This window comes from Scyliorhinus canicula, chromosome 9 (assembly GCF_902713615.1).
Source record: "Scyliorhinus canicula chromosome 9, sScyCan1.1, whole genome shotgun sequence".
Lineage (NCBI taxonomy): Eukaryota > Metazoa > Chordata > Chondrichthyes > Carcharhiniformes > Scyliorhinidae > Scyliorhinus > Scyliorhinus canicula.
Window position 1 is genome coordinate 56,209,000 of NC_052154.1, and position 23,867 is coordinate 56,232,866.

General features: G+C 42.6%; 1 protein-coding gene across 5 annotated transcripts in view; it reads right to left on the minus strand.

Moving 5' to 3' along the window:
- The window catches only part of rpgrip1l (RPGRIP1 like), a 303,409-nt gene that overhangs the window by 158,470 nt on the left and 121,072 nt on the right, over positions 1-23,867 (minus strand). For all 5 annotated transcript variants that reach the window (XR_005461803.1, XM_038806727.1, XM_038806728.1 and 2 more), the window contains exons 14-15: positions 14,318-14,435; positions 3,806-4,258 (exon numbers count right to left, since the gene is read on the minus strand). Coding sequence is in view for 4 of the 5 variants with exons in the window: in XM_038806727.1 (XP_038662655.1) it covers positions 3,806-4,258; positions 14,318-14,435 (571 nt within the window). In the remaining variant the exon portion in view is untranslated. The remainder of the gene's footprint in view (positions 1-3,805; positions 4,259-14,317; positions 14,436-23,867) is intronic.

Below are 23,867 nucleotides of genomic sequence, written 5' to 3' on the forward strand. Positions count from 1 at the left end.
GAATTTGTCTTCCCATGTATTTGGAACTGGGGATTTTTGAACTAAAATAAGTTTATTACTTTTTTTTCACACCAAAGACAAGTACTGGAGGCGTGAGACAGATCAGGCATCATCTGTTGACACAAGTCAAGGTTCACGTACGGAACTCATTTGTCTTCTGTCTGATTGCTCTGGATGACAAAATCTCAGACCCAAATGTTTGCCAAGCAACTCTGGAATAGGAAATATCATTTTTAAGTCATCGTTGTAAAAGCTAATCCTATTTAAAGAAAACATCTACTATCTCTCTCCATGGCTTAGTGTCCAATACTATCTGGTTACATTCCTGTCAAGCGCCCTGTCACGTTTTGCCACTTTATGGGCACCATATAAATGCAAGTTATTGTTGTTTGAACATATGTAGATTGTGGATCCTGACATCCAGCCTGCAATTAAGATCATGCTTAAGATAGTATTGGATAAAATGATGGCATGAACTGTGACAGCACCCACCACTGCAACAACTTACTAACTATGTAGTATCTTTCAGGTAGTAAAACGTCCCAAGGTATTCCACAAAATTTGACACCAAGCGACAAAAGAAGATATTAGGACAGGTGACCAAAAGGTATAGGCTTTAAAGGATTGTCTTAGAAGGAAGAATGATGTCATACCAAGCTGTGAAGGAAAAGCTGATGGAGATCCAGTTCACTTCTTCATGTTGTTGAACTCTTGCAAAAATAAATCTTAAAATCAATTTTGAAAGAGTAGCTAAGGAAGTTCAAAAGAATATCCCATTTGTGATTGGCCAATATGAAGAAAAAAAATGTATTTATAAACAAACTATGTTATACCTAAAATATTGGAAAAACTCAGTAAATATTTCCTATAACCACAACATACACATAAAACAAAATTGAAAGTAAATTTGGGTGTTCAAAAACAAACCAGTGATTTTGGCAATGCACATCTTCAATTTATTTTCTTTAGAAGTTGTGGCAGTCTGAATGATTGCAGAATTACTAATTTTATTCCCCAGAGCTATCAAACATTAATGAAATTTTAAAACCAAACTCACAAACAGCACAAAACATTATGAAAGGGAAAATCCTTGCCAAAACTCTAGCCACCAATACAACATTGAACTAAAATTAACAATATAGTTTGAGATTATGAAGTTAGTTCAGAAACATTGGCAGGAATTCTCTGGCCGTTGGGATTCTCTTTTCCCCGCAGAGTATTTCTCTGGTCCATGGGTTTCCCTAGGGCATGGGGTGGCTTCAATGGTAAATCCCATTGACTAGCGGCTGGAAAAGAGAAACCCGCTGCTAGCGAAGGGCGCGCTACCGAGAAATACACAGCTGGGGGACTGGAGAATCCAGCCCATAGGGTTGAATTCTCCCAGCCCTGTGGAGATGGCAGGGGGCAGGATATTGGGGGTGAACCATATCAGTACACTCCTCAATGCATTCCTGCCTCCAGAGGAATTTCCCAAGTCAGAAGCCCACTCCAATGAGGCGGAAAGCCAATTTCACTACTTAAGAGCCCAATAGGGATACTTTTCTGACAGAAGCGGGATCTTCCTGCTGTCAAAACATCCCCTGATGTATGCAGTGCCTACCACTTCTCTAGCTGCAGCTGCTGATGGCAGACTGGGAGAGAGATTACCAATATCTCCTTTAAATTCCCTCTCCAAGAGCCACAAGGCCATTCCTGGGAGGGATTATTCCTCTCCAATGCTGGCCTGGCAGCTGTTACCACACTTCTTTAACAATAAAAAAAATTATTTGAGGGTACCTTCAGCTTGAGGCGCCCTCATGATCTCCCACCAACACTGGTCACACCCACTTCCTCCAGTTGGGACTGCCAGATGTCCTGCCTTGGACACACCTATTGTCCCTTGTGACTGCACAATGCATCTGCTGTTCCTGATTGCCGTGGCTCCCAGGAGCAACCAGCTAATTGGCCTTCTCCAGAAAGATTGGGGAGGCGGATGGGTCACCCTCAGTGTCGGGAGCCACATTTGGTCCCGATGCTGGGGCCTTGGTGTCCTAAGGAAAATTGAGCATATAATTTCAGCATTTGGTTAATGTTTGAAAAAAGGTGCTGCGAAGAGTTAATATTTGAGAATTTGTGTTTAAAGATATGGTTCCACTGTATTACTGTCGCAAAGATTGTTTCCATCTGCTGTGACAGAATACTAAACATGTTTTCTGCATACAATACCAGCTATATTAAATCCATAATGCTCATTAGGTTTATATAGAAACCTCCAATCATCTACTGATAAACAAGTTGTTTTATGCAACTTGGAACAATCATGCAGAAATTTTGATCTCCGAGTGCCAAAATTATAAAATGAAAAGACCTATAACTGCTTGTTATTTCCCAGTAGTTAAAACAAGGGCCCAGAAACAGAATAAAAGAACAAAAACCACATGGTCTATCTCTTTTTCTCTTTGGCAATGAATTAACTTTTCCTTTTACAATATGAGCTCTATTTTGTTGATTTAAAACATATTAATCTCCTTCTGTAATATATTTTGGCATTTCACACGAATGAAAAAGGTAATTTTACTCAGACTTACAATGCTCCTGTTTTTTATTAAAGGGAATGACTCACTTTATTGTAAAATAAACTAATGCTAACAAGCCTCTGCTAACACCATCTGTGCACTATTTGTCAAAAATATTACATTTGGCCAAAATTAAATATTCATTTTCAGCTGTGTGTTAAGTATTCCATTTCAGGGTTTGACATAGGGTTGTACATAGGATGTCAGATATAGTGTTTGATAATGTATAAACAATGCAATTCTAAAACTGTCATATGTCATGTAGCCTGAAGGAAGATATCCATTCCTTATGGTTCTCTACTGTATAAAGAAAACAAAAATTCAAACTAGAAAATTCCTTGTTCTATAATATGAATTTCATGAACTAGACACATGGATGATTCGGAACATGCATTTTTAAAAGGAGCCTACAGTTTAAAGGATGGTTATAGATTTATTTCAAATTCTTGAGATGTGTAATGAAGTTTATTCAGCTATTAACATTGGAAATTAGTGCTTGCAGTTGGAAGAAAGAACAACAGCATAACCTAAATTCCCATGACCACTTGGAATAGAATAGGGGGAGGAATAACATTGAACATTAATTTCAATCATGAAATACTAAACAGGAGATTCTATTCTTCATGGAATTTGACTTACAATTTATATGTTACTATAAATAGTTCAGGTCTACATAGAAGATTATGCAAATTACTTGTAAATATGTGAACATAAACTAATTGAACTGTGCCCTACTTAAAGGAGTATTCCATCCTGGAAGTCTTTAAAATTTATCTCATTCAAAGATGTTTTAACTGCTTCATGTACCATTGGCCTAACGTTCTCTGATAAGGGAACAGATAATTATTCTTCAATTATGTGGAAAATGTAGTGACATAACACGCTTAAACAATTGATAGTCATACTTTTGATTGAGTATCTGAGCGCAAATCAAGAATTTATTAGGTATGACTTTGGAAAGAGTATTTTAAAATCAACATGAACTATATCATCACATAAAATTGTGCATCCATATTTCCACACTCAAAAACTTGATAGTACTTCAATGAGTTATAATAACATCAGCATGAAAGTGTGAAATTGTTGGAATTCAACACATTACAGTATTACAGGCAATCATAAGGTGAAATGCTTAAACACAACATAATTAGCAAGACCTGTATGCAAGGAGAGCAGTACTTTGCGACTAAGGTTTGAAGGCTCATTGTAAACAAATAAAGTAATTTGTTAAAACTGTGTACTTTACTCACCAACCAAAAATTCTCTGCCAAATATTCTGCCATTCTTTTCAAGGATTTCATGCATTCTCAATTGGCATGCTGCAATAGTTTCATAGTCTGTGCCATATGCGAGTTGTACCTCTAGTTTTATTCTGTTTTTCTGTAAATACTGAAGGAAGAAGTCGTCCACTCGGACAACATACTGAGATGTGAAGTCAAATACTGGCTGCAGTCCATGTATTACAGGGGTGGACTGGAGTTCATAGTCATAGAATGCATAGGTGCAGAAAGTAGCAGGTTCTTGCTCACCAAAAACCTTAACAGCTTCAGGAGAGAAGGTCATTTTGCTGATATGGATCTCAAATATGTTTTCTCCACGCTCTAAATGGACAGTTTCATCAAATTCATCAGCTTCATCATCGGTTGTTATTTCTGGTTTGAATTTGAATTGTTTGGTGCCATAGGCTATGTCTTTGAGTTGGGCTGAAATAGATGAAAACAGATGCGATTTTTCCATATTTTTCATTAAAGCAACAGAACACAAGATTTTCTCTATGTAGAAAACAGATGGTCTAGAATATAAATACCATTGTTATCATTTTTTTTAACAAGTCCTTCAGTACAGAAGATTTGAAATAACCCTGCAAATTCCTAGAATATGAGCTACTCAGCTTGCAGGGATTACAACTTGACATTTATTCTAGGATAAATCAGATGAAACACTGCATACCAAAGGCCTTTTTAACACACTGTAGGGACATCTTAATTAAAACTTTCAACAGGAAATTACTAAGATGCTGGTCTGCTAATGATACAGCTTTTAAAAAGGTGGTTAACCCATAGTATACCCAAAATATTGTCGGTCTGAAAATGGAAAAGAAAAATGATTTCTTGAGCAAATGTGGTGACACAAGAGGTACAGGAAACATTGTATAATACATATATGTATTAAAAGCAGAATTACTTAAATGCAACTTGGTGTCACAGACTTATTAGATCTTATTTACCATACTGGGGAAGGTATTCTCGGTTTGTTATTTCTAGCAAAATTGTAAGCAGGTTCTTTATATGTGTATTTATAGTTTCATTACATATATTGTCAGAAGAAACCTTTCCTCAGGGCGAGTTCCTGAACTTGAATGGACTGCCAGAGGCAGATGCTATGCAGAAACAAAGCATCATCCTGTAGCAAACCAAAATCGTCATCAGGCAACTTATGCTGAGAAACTGAGTGGATAATCTACTGTAGTCTAAGTTATTTATTTATCTCACAATCAGGGAATAACTAAAAATTGCAGGCTAAAAATAAAATACACATACAATAACTTAATAAGCCAATGCAAAGGAAACAATATTGTACTCTCATGTAAGTTATGTTGGTTGGCTCTTGAAATATCTTCTAAAATGGCCCAGCAAGCTGTTCAACAGCAATTAGGAATGGGCGATAAATGTTGGCCCAGCTAGCGACGCCCATATCCCATGAATGATTTTTTAAAAATGTTCTGCTTTAGTTACTTACACAATGCTTTCATGAACATCGCTGTGATGCTTCTTGCATCTGGCATTAATACTGTCTTTTAGCACTGGTTTTCATAAGCAGCAAATTTCGAGTACAATGCACTACCAGTTCATTTTTTTACTTCAGAAACCACGAGTTAAATGCATATATAAAATATATAAATAAAGCCAATATATATACGGGATTTTAAAACTAAGAAATGGCAAATAAATTTGGAAGTGGTATAAAACTAATAAATAAAGCTAATATATATGTACGAGATTTTAAAACTAAGCAAATGGAAAATAAAATCAGATATGGTGTAAACCAGGCTGTCATTGAGCCCATGCTGTACTATCGGCATAGACTTAATGTAACCTCATTCATTCTCTTTTTGGCTTTGGTGCTGTCCTGCATTTAAGGCTCTGGCAATCCACCTAGATGTTTCAATGAAAACAATAGGAAGACCAACAGAGGGAGTTAGGCAGTAATTCAATTTTGATAGTGCTGCGACTGTTAATAAACTGTTTATGTTGTGGTTTGATGGTTTATATCATCTCAGCTTAAAGCTTTGTTGTTCCCTTGAGAACAGTCATTATATTCAACAGCAGATAGTCTGCAGTGAAAGTGCATGAAGAACTGTTAAGTATGGTACGGCATTCAACAGAAAATCTGATACTTGGGCAGCGCAGTGGCGCAAGTGGTTAGCAACAAGCAGCGGGGACGGGGAAGCAAAGTGGAAAAAAAGCTGGGGAAGGGAAGGGGGACAACGGAGATGGGAAGGGGGGGCTGGGAAGGGAGGGGGACATGGGGAAGAAGAAAAAGACAGGAGCGGAGTGAAAGCAATAACATGGCTACATAGGGCCACAACCAGGGGCTCAGAGCGAAAAAGCACTGCAAGCAACCACTTAGTATGGTCTTTGGGCAAAGGGAGACCCCAGAGCACAGGGGGCCATCCACGTGGTGGACGCACAGTTGGCGACCATGTTGGGTGTCCCCTGGACAAAGGGAAACCCCGGAATGCAGGGACCCGACCGCAAGGGGAGTGCAGTGACTACGGCCATCTTGGACGGCCTCCTAACAAAGACAAACCCTGGAATGCAGGGGCGCATCCGCCAGGTAAGTATGGTTAATCCCACAGGAGCTGGGAACAAAAAAACCCCACCAGAATAGTCACCTAGAATGTCAGGGGACATAACGGCCCAGTGAAAAGATCCAGAGTCTTCACCCACCTAAGAACATCAAAGCCGACATAGTCTTCCTCCAAGAGACACACCTGAGCGAGCAGGACCGACTGCGGGCAAGGAAGGGCTGGGTGGGACAGACCTACCATTCCTGCTACGGGAAGAGGGCTAGGGGGTGGCAATACTAATGAATAAAAGGCCGATATTGAAGGTGGCGAAGACGGTTAGGGACCAAGGGGAATGGTACGTCATGGTTAGCGGGGCCCTAGACGGAGCACTGGTACTCCTCGTTAATGTGTACACTCCCAACGGGGACGACACAAAATTCATTAAAAAGACCATAGCAGAAATCCCCGACATAGCGACGCACTGCATACAGGACCCACGGACAGACAGGTCGAACCCCAAAACTAGGGAAGATGTTGAACATGGTGAAAGAACTCAGTCGCTTTATGGAGCAGATGGGAGCGGTGGACCCTTGGAGGTTCACTGACCCTGGGGAAAAGGAGTTCTCCTTTTTCTCCCCAGTACATAATGTATATTCTAGGATCAACTTCTTTGTGGTGGGGAAATCAGTGCTTCCAGGGCTGATCAAGGCAGAATACTCCGCAATCGCAATCTCCGACCACGCTCCACATTATATGGATGCGAGGTTGGAGACAGGCAGTGCCCAATGCCACAAATGGAGGTTGGACACTGCACTTCTGGCCGACAAGACCTTTAGCGAGAGGGTATCACAGGCCATAGCTGAATATACAAAAAACAATCAAAACGGGGAGGTCTCACCCTCCATGTTCTGGGAGCTGCTAAATGCCTTGATTAGAGGGGAAATTATCGCCTTTAAAGCGCAAGGAGACAAAGAGGAGAGAGCGGCTCGGCAGCAGCTGGTCGACTCCATACTGGAGGTAGACCGCAAATACTCCAAGACCCCGGCTGTAGAGCTCCTGGCGGAGAGGGAAAAGCTACAAATGAACTTTGACCTGCTCTCCACGAGGAAAGCGGTGCACCAGATCCACCAGACACGGGAGACCCCACACATAAACGGAGATAAAGCCAGCCGCCTGCTGGCGCACCAGCTGAGAAAGCAGACAGCCACCCGAGAGATCACGCAAATTAGAGATAACAGACGCACACTAGAAACAGACCCAGTCAAGGTTAACAAAACCTTCAAAGCCTTTTACTGGGGACTGGATGCCTCAGAGCCTCCAGCAGGGGACTCGGGGAAGAAACAGTTCCTTGATGGACTTGATTTGCCAGTTGAGTGGGAGGATAGGAAACAGGACCTGGAAGCAGTGCTAGAACTAGGGGAGGTCATGGAGAGTATTAGCTCCATGCAGGTGGGGAATGAGCCAGGACCGGATGGGTTCCCGGCGGACCTCTACAAAACATTTGCGACAGCACTGGCTCCGTATCTGCGGGTGCTGTTCACAGATTCGCTGACTGGGGGCACACTGTCACCTACAGTAGCACAGGTCTCAATCTCGCTAATACCTAAGAAAGACAAAGACCCAATGGAATGTGGTTCATACAGGTCCATCTCACTACTAAACGTAGATGCTAAAATACTGGCCAAGATCCTAGCCAAGAGGATGGAGAACTGCGTACCAGAGGTGGTTGCAAATGATCAAATGGGCTTTGTCAAAGGTAGACAGCTAACATTGAACATCAGCGCCTGCTGAACGTGATCATGACCCCACCTGGAGAGAGAACATGTGAGGTGATCATCTCCCTGGATGCAGAAAAGGTCTTCGACAGGTTCAAGTGGAAGTGCCTCACAGAGGTACTAGGCTCGGGCTAGGTGTTTGGGCTCGGATCAGGTTTCACCTCATGGGTGAAGCTCCTGTTCAACGCTCCCATGGCGAGTGCAAGGGCAAACAACACCAGCTCCCAGTACTTCCAGCTGCACGGGTGCACGAGACAGGGATGCCCAGTGTCCCCGCTGCTGTTCGCCTAGCAATTGAACCATAGCGATCGCACTCAGAACAGCAAAGAACTGGAGGGGGATCTAAAGAGGAGGCCGAGACCACAGAGTCTCGCCCTATGCGGATGGCCTGCTCCTCTACATCTTGGACCCACAAAGCAGCATGGAAGGAATCATCGTGCTCCTGAAAGAGTTTGGTGCCTTCTCGGGCTACAAACTCAATATGAGCAAAAGTGAGATTTTCCCGGTGAACCCGCAAGGGGGAGGGGAAGCACTGCTGGGACTGGCGTTTAAACAAGCCCAACGCAAATTCTGCTGACTGGGGACTGAGCCTCTGGGGATTGGCAAGAAGGGGTAGCCAACCCCATCAGGTAAGAAAGAGGGGGGGGGGGGCAGAGAGGGAGGGAGAACAATAGAGGGGAGCCAGGAGGGAGAAAAGATAAGGAAACACAAACGGGAGGGACAGCACAGCGGAAGATAACGTCCAGAACAACCACAGCAAGGTGAGAGAAAGTAAGAAGAAACCGGAAGAAGAAGCAAACAATCGCCGAGGCTGAGGCAACTATACCGAGAAATGTAAATAGCATCCTCCACCCTGTTTTACTTTATAAAAAGAAAAGAGAAGAAAGGGTGCGGGGGGGGGGGGGAGACCCCATTTTCTGTACGTGTTTCCCTCTTCCTTTGTGTTTTGTTTTCTGTGTATATATCTGTATTAATATCATGTACAAAACCCAATAAAAACATTTTTTAAAAATGATACACCGGTGAAGGGCATAGTTAAATTAAGCACTTTGAGCCCTTAGAAAGAAGGAAAGCTACGTTTGCACCTAGGGGCCCCTGGGACGGGAGCAAGTGGTATCTGCTGGAAGGCTTGAGACCTTCTGCGACCGATGGGCCCCCAAAACATTTTCATTTAATTAGTTAAGATTCCTTTGGAGTTTGTTTTTGTTCCAGTGCCCCTTTAAGGGGCCATCCCTTTAAATTAATTTGTTAGTTTTTCCTTTTGTTTAACAGTCCCATCAGAAGATTATAAAGAAGGAAGACCTCTTTGAGGATATCGTAATCGGCGATCAGGCAGAGAATCCACTCCGATGCCCAAATCGGGGCCGGCGCCGGTTTGACGCCGATCAGCCATGCTCCGCTCCCTCAGAAGTGGCATAATCGCGTTGCGCGCGTTATCGGCAGGCCTTCCCGCGATGCTCTGTCGCCGATGGGCCAAATTCTCGATTGCGCGGGTGATGTGTGGTCTGTGCGGTCGGAAATCTGGTGTGGCGGCTGCGGATTGTGTCCAGCGTCGCCACACTCGGCCGGGATCTGTGCCGCTGGCTGGGGGTACTCCCGCGAGGGCTGGGGGGGGGACTGATGGGGGGTGGCCAGTGGGGTCGAGGATGGCGGTTCGGTTCCACACACGGCCGGCACCATGTTATATGGCGCAACCGTTGCCGGCCGTCGTCGTACACATGCGCGGCCAGGGACCCGGCCATTCTCTGGCCGTTTTCAGCGTGGGAGCTGGGAGTTTCACCCGGCCCTGCTGCTAGCCCCTCACCAGTCCAGAAATCAGTGAGGGTTCGGCGCCAATTTTGGTGTCGTAAAACGCCCGTGTATTCTCCATTTGAGCCGGCACTTAGCCGCTGAAACAGAGAATCCAGCCAAAGATCTATGGATAACATTTGTGAGAATGATTGTTGATTAAAATAATAATTTCATTAGTGTCACATGTAGGCTTACATTAACACCGCAATGAAGTTACTGTGAAAATCCCCGAGTCGCCATACTCCACCGCCTGTTCGGGTACATAGAGGGAGAATTCAGAATGTCCAAATTACTTAATAGCACGTCTTTCGGGACTTGTTTGAGGGGACCGGAGCACCCGGAGGAAACCCACGCAGACACAGGGAGAATACGCAGACCCCGCACAGATAGTCACCCAAGCCAGGAATCGAACCCAGGTCCCTGGCGCTGTGAAGCAACAGTGGTAATCACTGTGCTACCGTGCCGCCCATGTAAATGCCTATGAGGCATGGTCAACTTTATTAGATCTTGAAAGATGGATGGTTATTCGATAGAGGAATTGACTCTATAAAATATTGTAGAAATGCAGTTTGGAAATTACTTAATTGTGGGATTGTGCAAACTAAAAGTGTTGTGCATGGATAGGCTCCTGGTCTTAACTGGAGTTAAAATCTCAGGAAGAAATAAACTTTTGGAATAGATGTTAGATGCTTTAAAAAGAAAATCCTGGGGAAGCAGTCATTTCCAGCCGCCTACATGGCACAAATGGGGCATTCTACTATTACTGGAGATGGAGAACTCAATAATCTTAGTCTTTCAAGATCGTTCAAATTAGGGGCACAAACTACAGAAGCATTATAGAATAGAGAAACGAGGGGATGAAGGCATTTTTGGCAAATCTGGCAGATGACAGAATTAGTGTAATAACAATAATAATAGACAAATGAACCCCAGGAATGCTCAGGGAACTGTTAACAGATGTTTCCGATGTGACTCAAAATATCACTTTGTGGTAAATAACCCAAGGTTTTCGAAGTGATGCAGTTTTGAAGTTGAACATTAAGATATTAATCAGTCTGAGGGAATTGTACTAGTCATAAGAAGCTTCAGTCAAGTAATCAGTTTACTAACATACAAACATACGAATTAAGAGCAGGAGAAGGCCACTCAGGCCTACTCCACCATTCAATATGGTCATGGCTGATCTGATTGCAACCTCAACCCCACATTCCTGGCTACTCCCGATAACCTTTCACCCCCTGGCTAATAAAGAATCTATCCAGGCCTGCCTTAAAAATAGGGTACAGAGGAGATGTACCAGGATGCTGCCTGGACTCTCATGAAGAAAGGTTGAGGGAGCTAGGGCTTTTCTCACTGCAGGGAAGAAGGCAGAGACGTGACTTGATAGAGGTGTACTAGGTGATGAGAGGCATGGATAGAGTGGATAGCCAGAGATTTTTCCCCAGGGTGGAAATGGCTGTCACGAGGGGACATAATTTTAAGGTGATTGGAGGAAGGTATAGGGGAGATGTCAGAGGTAGGTTCTTTACACAGAGAGTGGTGGGTGTGTGGAATGCACTGCCAGCAGAGGTGGTGAAGTCAGAATCATTAGGGACTTTTAAGTGACTCATAGACAGGCACATGGACAGCAGTAAATTGAAGGGGTGTAGGTTAGGTTGATCTTAGATTAGGATAAATGGTCAGCACAACATTGTGGGCTGAAGGACCTGTACTGTGCTGTACTCTTCTATATTCTATGTTAACTAACAACACCAAACCAAAGATCCAAGAAAAAGCGGACCGAAGGAACATCCACCTCCTGCACAGTTCAATGTCCTCCTTCCGCTGTCAGTCCATTTTCCCTTACAAACTCCATCGACTCCTCTGGTGTTACAAAATCCTCTGGTGTTACAAAATGGTGTTATCGGCTATTAAAAGTCACCCGGGGCGGGCCGGGTAAATATCTCGAACTTCACCCCCTTTTTAAAGAGGGCAACCTTCACCCGGTTAAACCCGGCTCTCCTCTTCGCCAGGTCCATCCTGAAGTCCTGGTACACCAGAAGCCCGGTTCCCTCAAAGGTGCACCTCATCTGCCTCGCCCATCTCAGTATTGTCTCCTTGTCCAGGAACCGGTGAAAACGCATCACCATCTCCCTCAGTGGCTCATTTGCCTGCGGCTTCCTCATCAGTGCCCTGTGCATTCGGTTGACCACCAGGGGCCAGTCAAAGGCTCCCTTCATCACTAGCTTCTCCAACATCTTGGCTACATACACGCCAGCGTCCACTTCCTCGATGCCTTCAGGCATCCCGCCGATTCTTAGGTTCTGCATCCTGGAACAGTTCTCCAAATCCTCCACCTTCTCCTTTAAACGCTGTTGAGTCTCCTGCATCACACCTATCTCGGCCGCCAACAAGGCAAACCTTGGCTAGATCGTCCTGGGCCTCCTTCCACTCTTGGCTAAACTTTTCAGTTAGAAAGTTCACTTTACCCTCCATCATCGCACAAAGATTCTCTTGCTCCAACTGCTTCCTTCTTCTCGACCCACTTCTGGTCCGTGCAAAAAGACCAAAAAGAAGTCCGTGCACTTCTTTCCTGCAAAATATCCACCCTACAAACGGGGTAAAGGTAAAAAAAAAATAGCCTCGAGCGGGAGCTGCCAAATGCGTGATCACTCACACCACAGTCGCCACCGGAAGTCTCTTGTGTATACTTAAGGCTGAAATAGATAGATTCCTGATCAGTAAAGGAATCAAGGGCTGCAGGGAAAGGGCAGGAAAGTGTACAGGAGGACTGTCGGATCAGCCATTGAATGGCGGAGCAGGCTTGAGGGTTTCAATGGCCTAATCATGTTCCTATTTCTTATGGTCTTATGAGATGAGTTATCCATCACAGGATTCCGAGCCTTTGACCTGCTCTGGGCCACAGTATTTATATGGCTTGTCCAGTTCAGTTTCTGGTCAATGATAACCCGCAGGATGTTGACTCCCAGGATGGGGGATTCAGTGATGGTAACGCCATTGAATGTCAAGGGTCGATGGTTAAATCCTCTCTTGAAGATGGTCATTGCCTGGCACTTGTGTGGCATGAATGCTACTTGCCACTTGTCAGTGTTTGGACATGGACTGCCTCAGTAGCTGAAGAGTTGCAAATGGTGCTGAACATTGTCGTCAGCGAACACCAACCGCCTCTGACCTTATGATGGAAGGAAGGTCATTGATGAAGTAACTGGAGATGGTTTGACCGAGGACACTACCCTGAGGAACCAAGTTCTTTATGTATGCAAATCAGGAATGATTTACATTAGAGTTTGATATCCACTTTAGGACGCATTTGGCAAAGCATGCACCATACAGTTTCAGAATGTGCCAGAGAGGAGTCCAAAAGATACATTTTTATTTATTTTTGTTGGGCTGAATGAGCAGAAATGCTACTCCCAGCTTTAAAACACAAGTTTGGATGTCACTGCAGCGGGTCTCTCCACTTTCATGAAGGGGCAAGTGGAAAATCCAGACGAGAATATTCCATTACACTCCTGGCTTGTGCCTTGCAGATGGTGCACTGGCTATGGGGAGTCAGGAGTTGAGTTACTCACCGCAGGATTCCTACTCTTTGATCTGCTCTGATAGCCACAGTATATATGGATAGTCCAGTTCAGTTCTGGTCAATGGTAACCCCCAGGATGTTGATATTGGGGGATTCACCAGTCAGATTGCAGCAGCCTGGTATAAGTGGGACTGCCCCAGCAAGCTTCTTTTAATCAGGAGCAGGACAGTCATTTATTAATCAGTCTTGGTCCTCTGAAAATTGCAGAGCAAGAGTACCTACTCCATACTGCCGTACATTTTTCTTTGGCAACATACAAAACCCATCTGAGGTGTTCTACAAAAATATTAAGAAAAAATTATTTTTAACTCTAATCAGACGAGCCTTCGTCACGACCAACACGCACAAGGGCCTGTATGAGTATGCTCGTTTGCCCTTTGGGGTCTCGTCAGCATGCGCCATATTCAAACGGGTCATGGAAGACATAGTCCAAGGGTTGGTTACCCAAGTGGCAGTGTACTTGGATGACGTTCTGACCACAGGGGCTTCAGAACAAGAGCATCTGGCAAACCTAGATGAGGGCTTGTGGCGATTTTCAAAAGCATCTCAAAAGGGAGAAATGCATTTTCCAAGGGAGCCAAGTGATTAGTGACTGAAATGTGCAAAACAACCACAAGGGGAATGTTTTTGGACCAAAAAGAGGTCCCATGCTCGTACAGGATCTGTAACTATATGGTTTAACAGTTCATTCAGTTGCAAACATAATGAGTTTCCAGAAGCCAGGAACTGACATGGCTATATATTATCTTCACAAAATGTTTATATTGGGAATCAATTAGAATTTTATATTAGAAGCTGCTTTGAAAAGATTGTTTGCTCATACCTTCAAGTTTTCTGATTCGATCAGCCCTAATGTCAAGCAGCTGAGCATATTGCTCCTGCTTAATCTCATATTCTCGATTATTATCCTCCATCTTCTGTGTCACGGTATCGACTTCACTCTAAAATTGGAATGATAGGCCAACAGATAAAATAGATTAGAAAGTCCCAGACCCTTCTTGTAAAAGGTATCTGAGGTTTTACTCAAAAAAAATCATACATCAAAAATCAAAATGTTGCTTTACAGCATCCTCAGGCACACTTATGGTTCCAAAAGTTCACAAATGACTTGTTGACTTGTTGATCACTTGAATTCAGTTAACAGTTAACTTTATTTGTGATTCATGAATTACATTTCCATGTTTTTGGAGAGCATTTAATTCAAAATTACTGCATCATGAATGCAGGGCTTGGATTTTACTTCCGAGGCAGATGGTGCGAGTCGGAAATTTCCCTGTTTGCATCATCTATTTCAGGAGAATGTCCCCCCCCCCCAAAATGGCAGGATTATTGTTCCGGATGATGGGAACAGACAGGGGATGGAGTCTGGCTTGCCATCTCTGGATGCAGATTTAAGGCGGCCACATGGAATGGGTAAAACTACAGGAAGTATAATGGTTAATGGGAAGCAAAGCAGCAGGTTAGCACATGGGGAGGTGGGTTCACAACATGGAAAATTATGAAAAATGACATCAGGAGATGTTATTAATGGAGGTGTAAGGATTTTTAAAAAAGGTATAAAAACTAGCAGAAGGGTACTTTACCTGAATGCTCGTACCATTCAAAACAAGGTAAATGAGCTGAAGGCACAAATCATCATGAATGAGTATGATTCAGTGGCCATTAAAGAAACATGGCTGCAGCGTGGTCACGACTGGGAGTTAAATATCCAGGGATATCAGACTATTCGGAAGGACAGACAGGAAGGAAGGGTGGTGCTATAGCTCTGATATTTAAGGATGAAATCAGGGCAGTTGTGAGAGATGATATAGGTTCAATGGAGAAAAAGATTGAATCCATTTGGGTGGACTTTAGAAATTGTAAGGAGACAAGGACACTGATAGGCAGAGGGCGCGATTCTCCGCCCCCCACGACGTGTCGGAGAATAGCGGGAGGGCCTTCCCGACATTTTTCCCAACCTCCCGCTATTCTCCCCCCCCCCCACGACACGAATCGCTGCTCGCCGTTTTTTACGGCGAGCAGCAATTCTCCCCTAGCCGATGGGCCGATTTCCCAGGCCTTTACGGCCGTTTTCACGAACTCCAACACATCTGCTCTCGCAGTTCGTGAAAACGGCCGCAAAGTGCCGTTCTGGAGAACCATGCCATCGATTGGCACGGCCGCACCACGGCCGTGCCAAGGGTGGCATGGGCCCGCGATCGGTGGGCACCGATCGCGGGCAGCGGGTCCGAACCCCGCGCACTCTTTGTTCCTCCGCCGCCCCGCTGGATCAGTCTGTGGGGCGGCTGAGGGGCATAACGGCCCGCGCATGCGCGGGTTTCACGCATATGCGCGATGATGTCATCCGCGCATGCGCGGATTGGAGCCGTCCAATCCGCGCATGCGTGGCTGATGTCATCGTTTGCGTCAACCGCCGTTAACCTTGGCGCCCGGGCTTAGCGAAGTTCGCTAAGCCTGCGATGCCGAGGTTCATGGGGCCCCGCTGCTAGCCCCGACCGGGGAGCAGAATCGGGTCCCGGGAGGGGGTGCGGAGGCTGCCGCGAAACACTGCCAGTTTCACGGCAGCCTTCACGACTCTCCGCATTTGCGGAGAATCGCGCCCATAGTCTACAGGCCATTAAATAATAACATCACGGTGGGGCGGGCAATAAACAAATAAATAACTGATTAACTGATGAATGTAAAAATGGTAGGGCAATTATCATGGGCGGGATTGTAATCTACATATCGATTGGTCAAACCAGGTCAGTCAAGGCAGCCCTAAGGAGATGTTCATGGAATGTATCTGCGAGTTTCCTTGAACAGTATGTAATGGCAACTACGAGGGCGCAAGTTATCCTAGATCTGGTCCTGTGTAATGAAACAGGAATAATTAATCATCTCATAGTTAAGGATCCTCTCGGACAGAGCGATCACATTTTGGCTGAATTTAAAATACAGACGGAGAGTGAGAAGGTAAAATCTAATACCAGTGTCTACAATGGGATGAGCAAGGAGTTGGCTAAGGTAGACTGGGAGCAAAGACTTTATGGTGGGACAATTGAGGACAGTGGAGGACTTTTAAAGCAATTTTTCACAGTGCTCAGCAACAGTATATACCAGTGAAAAGGAAGGACTGTAGGAAAAGGGATAATCAGCCATGGATATCTAAGGAAATAAAGGAGGGTATCAAATTGAAAGAAAGTGCATACAAAGTGGCAAAGATTAGTGAGAAACTAGAGGATTGGGAAATCTTTAAACGTCAACAGAAAGCCACAAAAAAAGCTATAAAGAAAAATAATATAGATGATGAGAGTAAACTAGCTCAGAATATAAAAACAGATGGCAAACGCTTCTCTAAATTTATCAAACAAAAAAGAGTTGCTAAGGTAAACATTAGTCCTTTGGAGGATGAGAAGGGGGATTTAATAATGGGAAATGAGGAAATGGCCGAGGCATTGAACAGGTGTTTTGTGTCAGTCTTCACAGTCGAAGACACCAATAACATGCAAATATTTTTTTTTTTTAATTTAGAGTACCCAATTATTTTTTCCAATTAAGGGGCAATTTAGCGTGGCCAATTCACCTAACCTGCACATCTTTGGGTTGTGGGGGCGAAACCCACGCAGACACGGGGAGAATGTGCAAACTCCACACGGACAGTGACCCAGGGCCGGGATTCGAACCCGGGTCCTCAGCGCCGTAGGCAGCAATGCTAACCACTGTGCCACCGTGCTGCCCTAACATGCAAATATTTGATGGCAAGGAGGCAATGGCAGGTAAGGATCTAGAAGTGTTCATTATCACTAAGGAGGAAACGTTGGGCAAACTAAAGGGGCTAAAGGTCGATAAGTCTCCTGGCCCTGATATAATGCATTCCAGGGTACTAAAAGAGATGGCGGTGGAAATAGCAAATGCGCTCGTGATAATTAACCAAAACTGCTGGACTCTGGGGCAGTTCTGGCAGATTGGAAAACAGCAAATGTGACACCACTGTTTAAAAAAGGAGGTAGACAAAAGGCGGGTAATTATAAGCTGGTTAGTTTAACTTCTGTAGTGGGGGAAATGCTTGAATTTATCATCAAGAAAGAAATAGTGAGACATCTGGATAGAAATTGTCCCATTGGGCAGAAGCAGCATGTATTCATGAAAGGCAGGCTACGTTTAACAACAAAGAACAAAGAACACAGAAAAGTACAGCACAGGAAAAGGCCCTTCGGCCCTCCAAACCTGCGCCGACCATGCTGCCCGTCTAAACTAAAATCTTCTACACTTCCGGGGTCCGTATCCCTCTATTCCCATCCTATTCATGTATTTGTCAAGATGCCCTCTCACTAATTTACTGGACTTCTTTGAGGACATTACGAGCACAGCGAACTGGTGGATGTGGTGTATCTGGATTTCCAGAAGGTATTTGACAAGGTACCACACAAAAGGCTACTGCATAAGATAAAGGTGCACATTGTTACAGGTAATGTATTAGCATGGACAGAGGATTAGTTAACTAACAGAAAGGGGATAAATGGGTGTTGTTCTGGTGGCGATTTGTGGCTAGTGGTGTGCCTCAGGGATTAGTGTTGGGACCGCAATTGTTTACAATTTACAGAGGTGATTTGGAGCTGGGGACCAAGTGTAATGTGTCAAAGTTCACAGATGACACTAAGATGAGTGTTAGAGCAAAGTGTGAAGGACACTGAAAGTCTGCAGAGAGATATAGATAGTTTAAGTGAGTGGGCTAGGGTCTGGTAGATGGAGTAACATGTTGGTAAATGTGAGGTCATCCATTTTGGTAAGAATAACAGCAAAATGGACTGTTATTTAAAGGGTAAAAAATTGCAGCATGGGTGTTCTTGTGCATGAATCTCAAAAAGTTGGTTTTCAGGTGCAGCAAGTAATTAAGGCGGCAAATGGAATTTTGTCCTTCATTCCTAGAGGGATGGAGTTTAAAAACAGGCAGGTTGTCCTGCAGCTGTATAGGGTGCTGGTGAGGATGTGTCACTGGAGGAGGCAGAGGAGATTCACTAGGTTGACTCTGGAGTTGAGAGGATTGGCTTATGAGGACTGGGACTATACTTATTGAAATTTAGAAGAATTTGGGGGTATCTTTTGAAACATATACAATTATGAAGAGAATATAGAAGATAGAAGCAGGGAGGTTGTTTCCACTAGCGGTGAAACTAGGACAAGAGGGCATAGCCTCAAAATAAGGGGGAGAATACATACATAGATCCATAGAAGATAGGAGCAGGAGAAGGCCTTTTGGCCCTTCGAGCCTGCTCCGCCATTCATCACGATCATGGCTGATCATCCAACTCAATAGCCTAATCGTGCTTTCTCCCCATAACCTTTGATCCCATTCTCCCCAAGTGCTATATCCAGCCGCCTCTTGAATACATTCAAAGCTTTAGCAGATTTAGGATTGAGTTGAGGAGGAACCTATTAGCCCAAAGGGTTGTGAATCTGTGGAATTCCCTGCCCGGTGAAGCAGTCGAGGTTACCTTGTTGAATGTTTTTAAGGCAAAGATAGATAGATTTTTGAACAGTAAAGGAATTAAGGGTTATAGTGAGCTGGTGGGTAAGCGGAACTGAGTCCACAAAAAGATCAGCCATGATCTTTTCAATGGCGGAGCAGGCTTGAGGAGCCAGACGGCTCCTTGTTCTTATGTTTAACTGCTGAGGAGGGCTGATTAGAAGGTCTGCATGGTTTTCTGGGACTTCATCCCAGGTATTTGTTCATATGCCTTGACTCTCCCAATCCACTCACAATGCCCCATCCATGTAAACTCATGCCCTCACCCATCACCAATGACTCCTTGTTTCCTACACACCTACTCATGCAACTCACCCACCCTCCATGCCAACAAATCCATGCCCACCGCCAAACATCACAGCCCCTCATATCCTCAATGCAACTGAAGGCCAACTCATGGCAACTAATACAAAACATCCCACCACCCTTTGCCTTCACTCCTTCTAATCTTACGCATCCAATGTTCATCCTGGGCAGACTGTAGGAGCCAAGTTGAGATGCAATAAAGCAAGTCAGAAATATTTAACTGAAATTCAAAAAGGTTAAATCGCCTCAAGTACTTAATGACTTATCAAAACAAAGACTTGTATTATTAACCTCACATCAAAGACAGCTGACCCTTGAATGACCTGTTTTAGCTGTTAAATCAAACTGTGAACTTAGGACCTCCATGAAGAGATAATTATAGGTTGTGGAAAGCAGCCAAGCATTATTACTGACAAAATGATAGCTCTTAGGATGTCAAAAGACAGTTATAGCAACTGCTAGATAAGGTTTCATTTAGCTGCCACTGACACAGGCAACACATTTTTTTAATGTCTGGGGATTTGAATAACTTCACAGCTTTCCAGTTCTACAGACTTGTTCTGCTCTTGGAGAATATTTACATCTACTCTTAAAACAATCATATCTCGCTCACTGAGGGTTAAGACCATTGCTACAGTGAAAATGGGGTCTGCTGGAACTCAACCTTGAAAGTGGATCTGTTGGAAATGGGGGCAAGACTTCTGGATTTGAGTCTGATCTGGCCTTTCAAAATGTCCACAGAGTCTCCCTGGCTCTGTGAAAATCTAGGCATAGATCATTATCTAATCTCAACTGTTAACTGCATGAGAATTTGATTTGTTTCCCCAATAAAATTTATAAACTGTGGTATTAAGTAAATGACAGTCAAGTTCAGTCTGTTTTATTTTGCCAGTTCTGTCAATGAGTTATCATTGGGGCTATGACATAGAAAGATTTTATGTCGCAAGTATAATTAGCAGATGCTGCCAACTGTTACTAACCACTTGTCCTGGTACTGGAAAAGATTAGAAAATAATTTTGAAAGGAACAGAATTGAAAAACAAGAATGTTAAACATATATTGAATCTTCGTTAGATCACTCTTAGGGTACAATGTTCAGTTCTGGTTTTTGTATTACAAAAAGCATATAAAGGCACTGGAAAGGTACAATAAAATTACAAATATTATACCAGAACCGAGAGGTTACAACAATCGGGCATAACTGAACAAGTTGAAGCTCTTTTTTTTTCAGAAAATAGAAACCTCAGCAGTGGCTTAATAGACATCTTTAAAATTAAGAAAGGTTGATGTGCAGAAGGTATTTCCATCTATGGGGAAATCCAAAAGGAGGAGCCACAAATATAAGTCAGTCACGAATAAATCCATTGAGGAAGGCAGAAGAAATCTTTCTAATGTAAATAATATCATCCTTCTAGTACAGTTTCTATTTTTTAGAATAGGCAATAATGGGGTTGCTGCAAAAACTGCCCAGCCCTGTCACACAACCCAAAGCATCAATAGAATGAGGCAAATATCCAACATATTGAGCTTATGCCTAAACTTTCACCTCCTTCAACAATATTGATAAATGAGACTACTCCAGCTCCTGAAAAAATGAACTATCAGTTTACTGCTCCTGGACACATTACAATTTTTGATGATGCCGACGTATATTTCCAGGATGTTTGCTGCATCTACATGATGCAGAGATAAGTTTATAAACAAATCTAATTGATCAATTTTACTCCTATGGGAAGACTTTCAAACTGTTCCAGAACTGGATCAAATGAAAAAGTTTAGTGGGTAGGGGAAAATCATATAGCAATTGCATCGGAATATGGAGTTTTAAAAAAAATTTACAGTACCCAATTCATTTTTTTTCCAAGTAAGGGGTAATTTAGCGTGGCCAATCCAACTAGCTTGCACATTTTTTGGGTTGTGAGGGCGAAACCCATGCAAACACGGGGAGAATGTGCAAACTCCACACGGACAGTGACCCAGAGCCAGGATCAAACCTGGGACCTCGGCGCCGTGAGGCCACAGTGCTAACCCACTGCGCCACCGAGCTGCGCTGGAATATGAAGAGATATGATAAATTGGACTATCTTTTTTAGTTATAAATGTCAGTGTGTAAGCTTGTTCAACACTGACTGGTAGCAGTGTATCTCGTATGGTTTCCTGAATTTAAAAGGAATTGTGAGAAGCCAAACATAATATATGAATTTCCACAGGTGATGTTTTAACTTACTCAATTATCTTACTCAACAGAATTTATAAAATAAAAATCACATTGATTTAAAACATAGGTTACATTTTTAAAATGGCAAAGATATCTGTACTAACTTCATGGACCATTTGCTTATTTCATGAATAAATAAAAGGAAACTCTAACCTCCAGTTTACATGTGGAGGTCTTTCTGTTTTATGTGTACGCGTTCCTTTTTCAGTTATAAAATTACAAATCCTTAGACTTACAGATTTGAAAGTTATAATATACAATCAATCTGGGCGCCAGTTAAATTGACTGCCTTATTTAATTTGAAATATGTTTCTTATTCCTTCATAATGCACATTTTCCTATTCATTAGAGTTGTTACGAAAAGTACTGGATTTCAAGACTCAAATAAACAAACATTATTCATATTCTGTAAGAGCCCTTTTAAATTATATATAATTAGCTGTTTTCACGATGATGCTAGAATTCAGTTATCGTTATCGTACCTATTATATACATGATATTTAATATAGTGCATCACTGATGGGATTTTGTAAAGAGAAAATAGAATCCAAAAATAAATTACATTTTATCAAAAGAATAGTCATAAACTGAAAATGGTTTTCATTCCCTTTCACTGGGCTTAAAGATCAGCTTGACTGCAGAAGTCAAAAGATATTATTAATATGCCTAGTTTCTAATAACTATGTCTATATAATCTTTTCAAAAGCTCCGAAGGAAAATAAATCCAAATAGTCTCTTTTTATTACAAACTATTTTCATATAATTAAATTATTATACTTTTCCGCTACACAGGAATTTTATATGGCATCCAGTCTAATAACAAAGAAGCAGGTATGTTGTTATTAATGCAACAGCTGCAACTTGTAATTTAACATTGCATTCAATATTCGTCTCATTGGAAAAAATTACCATACTTTCTCTTAATTGCTTTCTTTAAAATGTTCTGGCTCAGAATAGTAAACCTGGGTTTACCTAAAGCAGACAAAATTCTTGATGTTTAACAATTTAGTTAGACTACAAATCGCACAAAAACTTTGCGATGTGCATTTTAGAGTTATTAGCAGTAGTAGATCTATTTTCCTTTAATCTGTGAGCGCATCAAAATGGCAGCATATTTAAGGCTTTTTAATATGTCCAAATTGCCACTTTTAGAGTGTAATTGCTTCCACATTCACCACAATACGTGGCAGTCACACTTCTCAAGGTCTTCTCCTACCCACATTTTGTTATATCAGCCACTGAAAAAATGTAGGCTGGTTTGATGAAAAATTGATTTATTTTGCAGTTCAGTTCAGGCATCTGTTTCTTCACAATTTTATAAAATTGGAATTGAAAAGGTGTAAAACAGAAATTTATTTACTTTTTGTCCAAACACATTATGATGTTTGAATTAACTTACATGAGAAATATTCTATTTCTACCCAAGGATCGAGAATCTAAACTGAAGCTCTGCAAATCACGTGGAGACAGTCAGCATTTATGAATTGCTCAATTCGGAAATCAGAAAACATGTTGCACCTCATATGGTTCTAGATAGTGGCCCTGATTTAGCACTCAAAGTGTCAATGTATCAGTTAAGCCAATTGCATTGTTAAGTTCAGGTGATAAGCACTGGCTTACCTATTGTACCTCAATTTGTTTCATTGGTTTAACACAAAACAGTATAATTGGACACAGCTTGGTCTACTCCAAAATAGTATAAATGGATACAGTTAAAATAGTGGAGTGTGAACGGAAATGGAACAATCTGTTGCCCTTTCTGAGGTAAAAGACTAGCTTTGAATTCATTCTTTCACCATACACAATTATTGGAGTTAACCTGGAAGAAATTGGTTATTCTTAATTCCTGGCTGGTTTTGAGCCCACTCTGTGGCCAGGCCTAGGATAGGCATCTGAGACTCCTGACCCATTTGACAGGAGCTTCATTTATATATGCAAATATAGATGGCAAAGGGTGCTGTGACCTTTTCTGGTCCATGAGTGTATTGAATGCTGAACCTCCAATATGTGCATGAAATCTGGGAGGAAGGCCTGGAGTAAGCTTGCCTGTGGGAGTGCTCTTAAAAGGTTCACATGTTTTTAAAGGCAAGTGTACTTGATCTTCCAAATACCCTTTATGTGCTTCTTCTGCTGACATTAATGTGACATTATGTATATTCTAAGAATAATGAAGGGTTAACAATTTACTGTAACTACAGCCAATCACTAGATGGCGATCAAGCACATGTGGATCACGTGATACTCTTCATTCGGGGGGAAGTTTGTTAGGTGTTTGAACGTAGTCATGTTATCTGAAGCTATGAGTCAGAATCATAGTTTTAGTGATTCTGTAATCTTTTA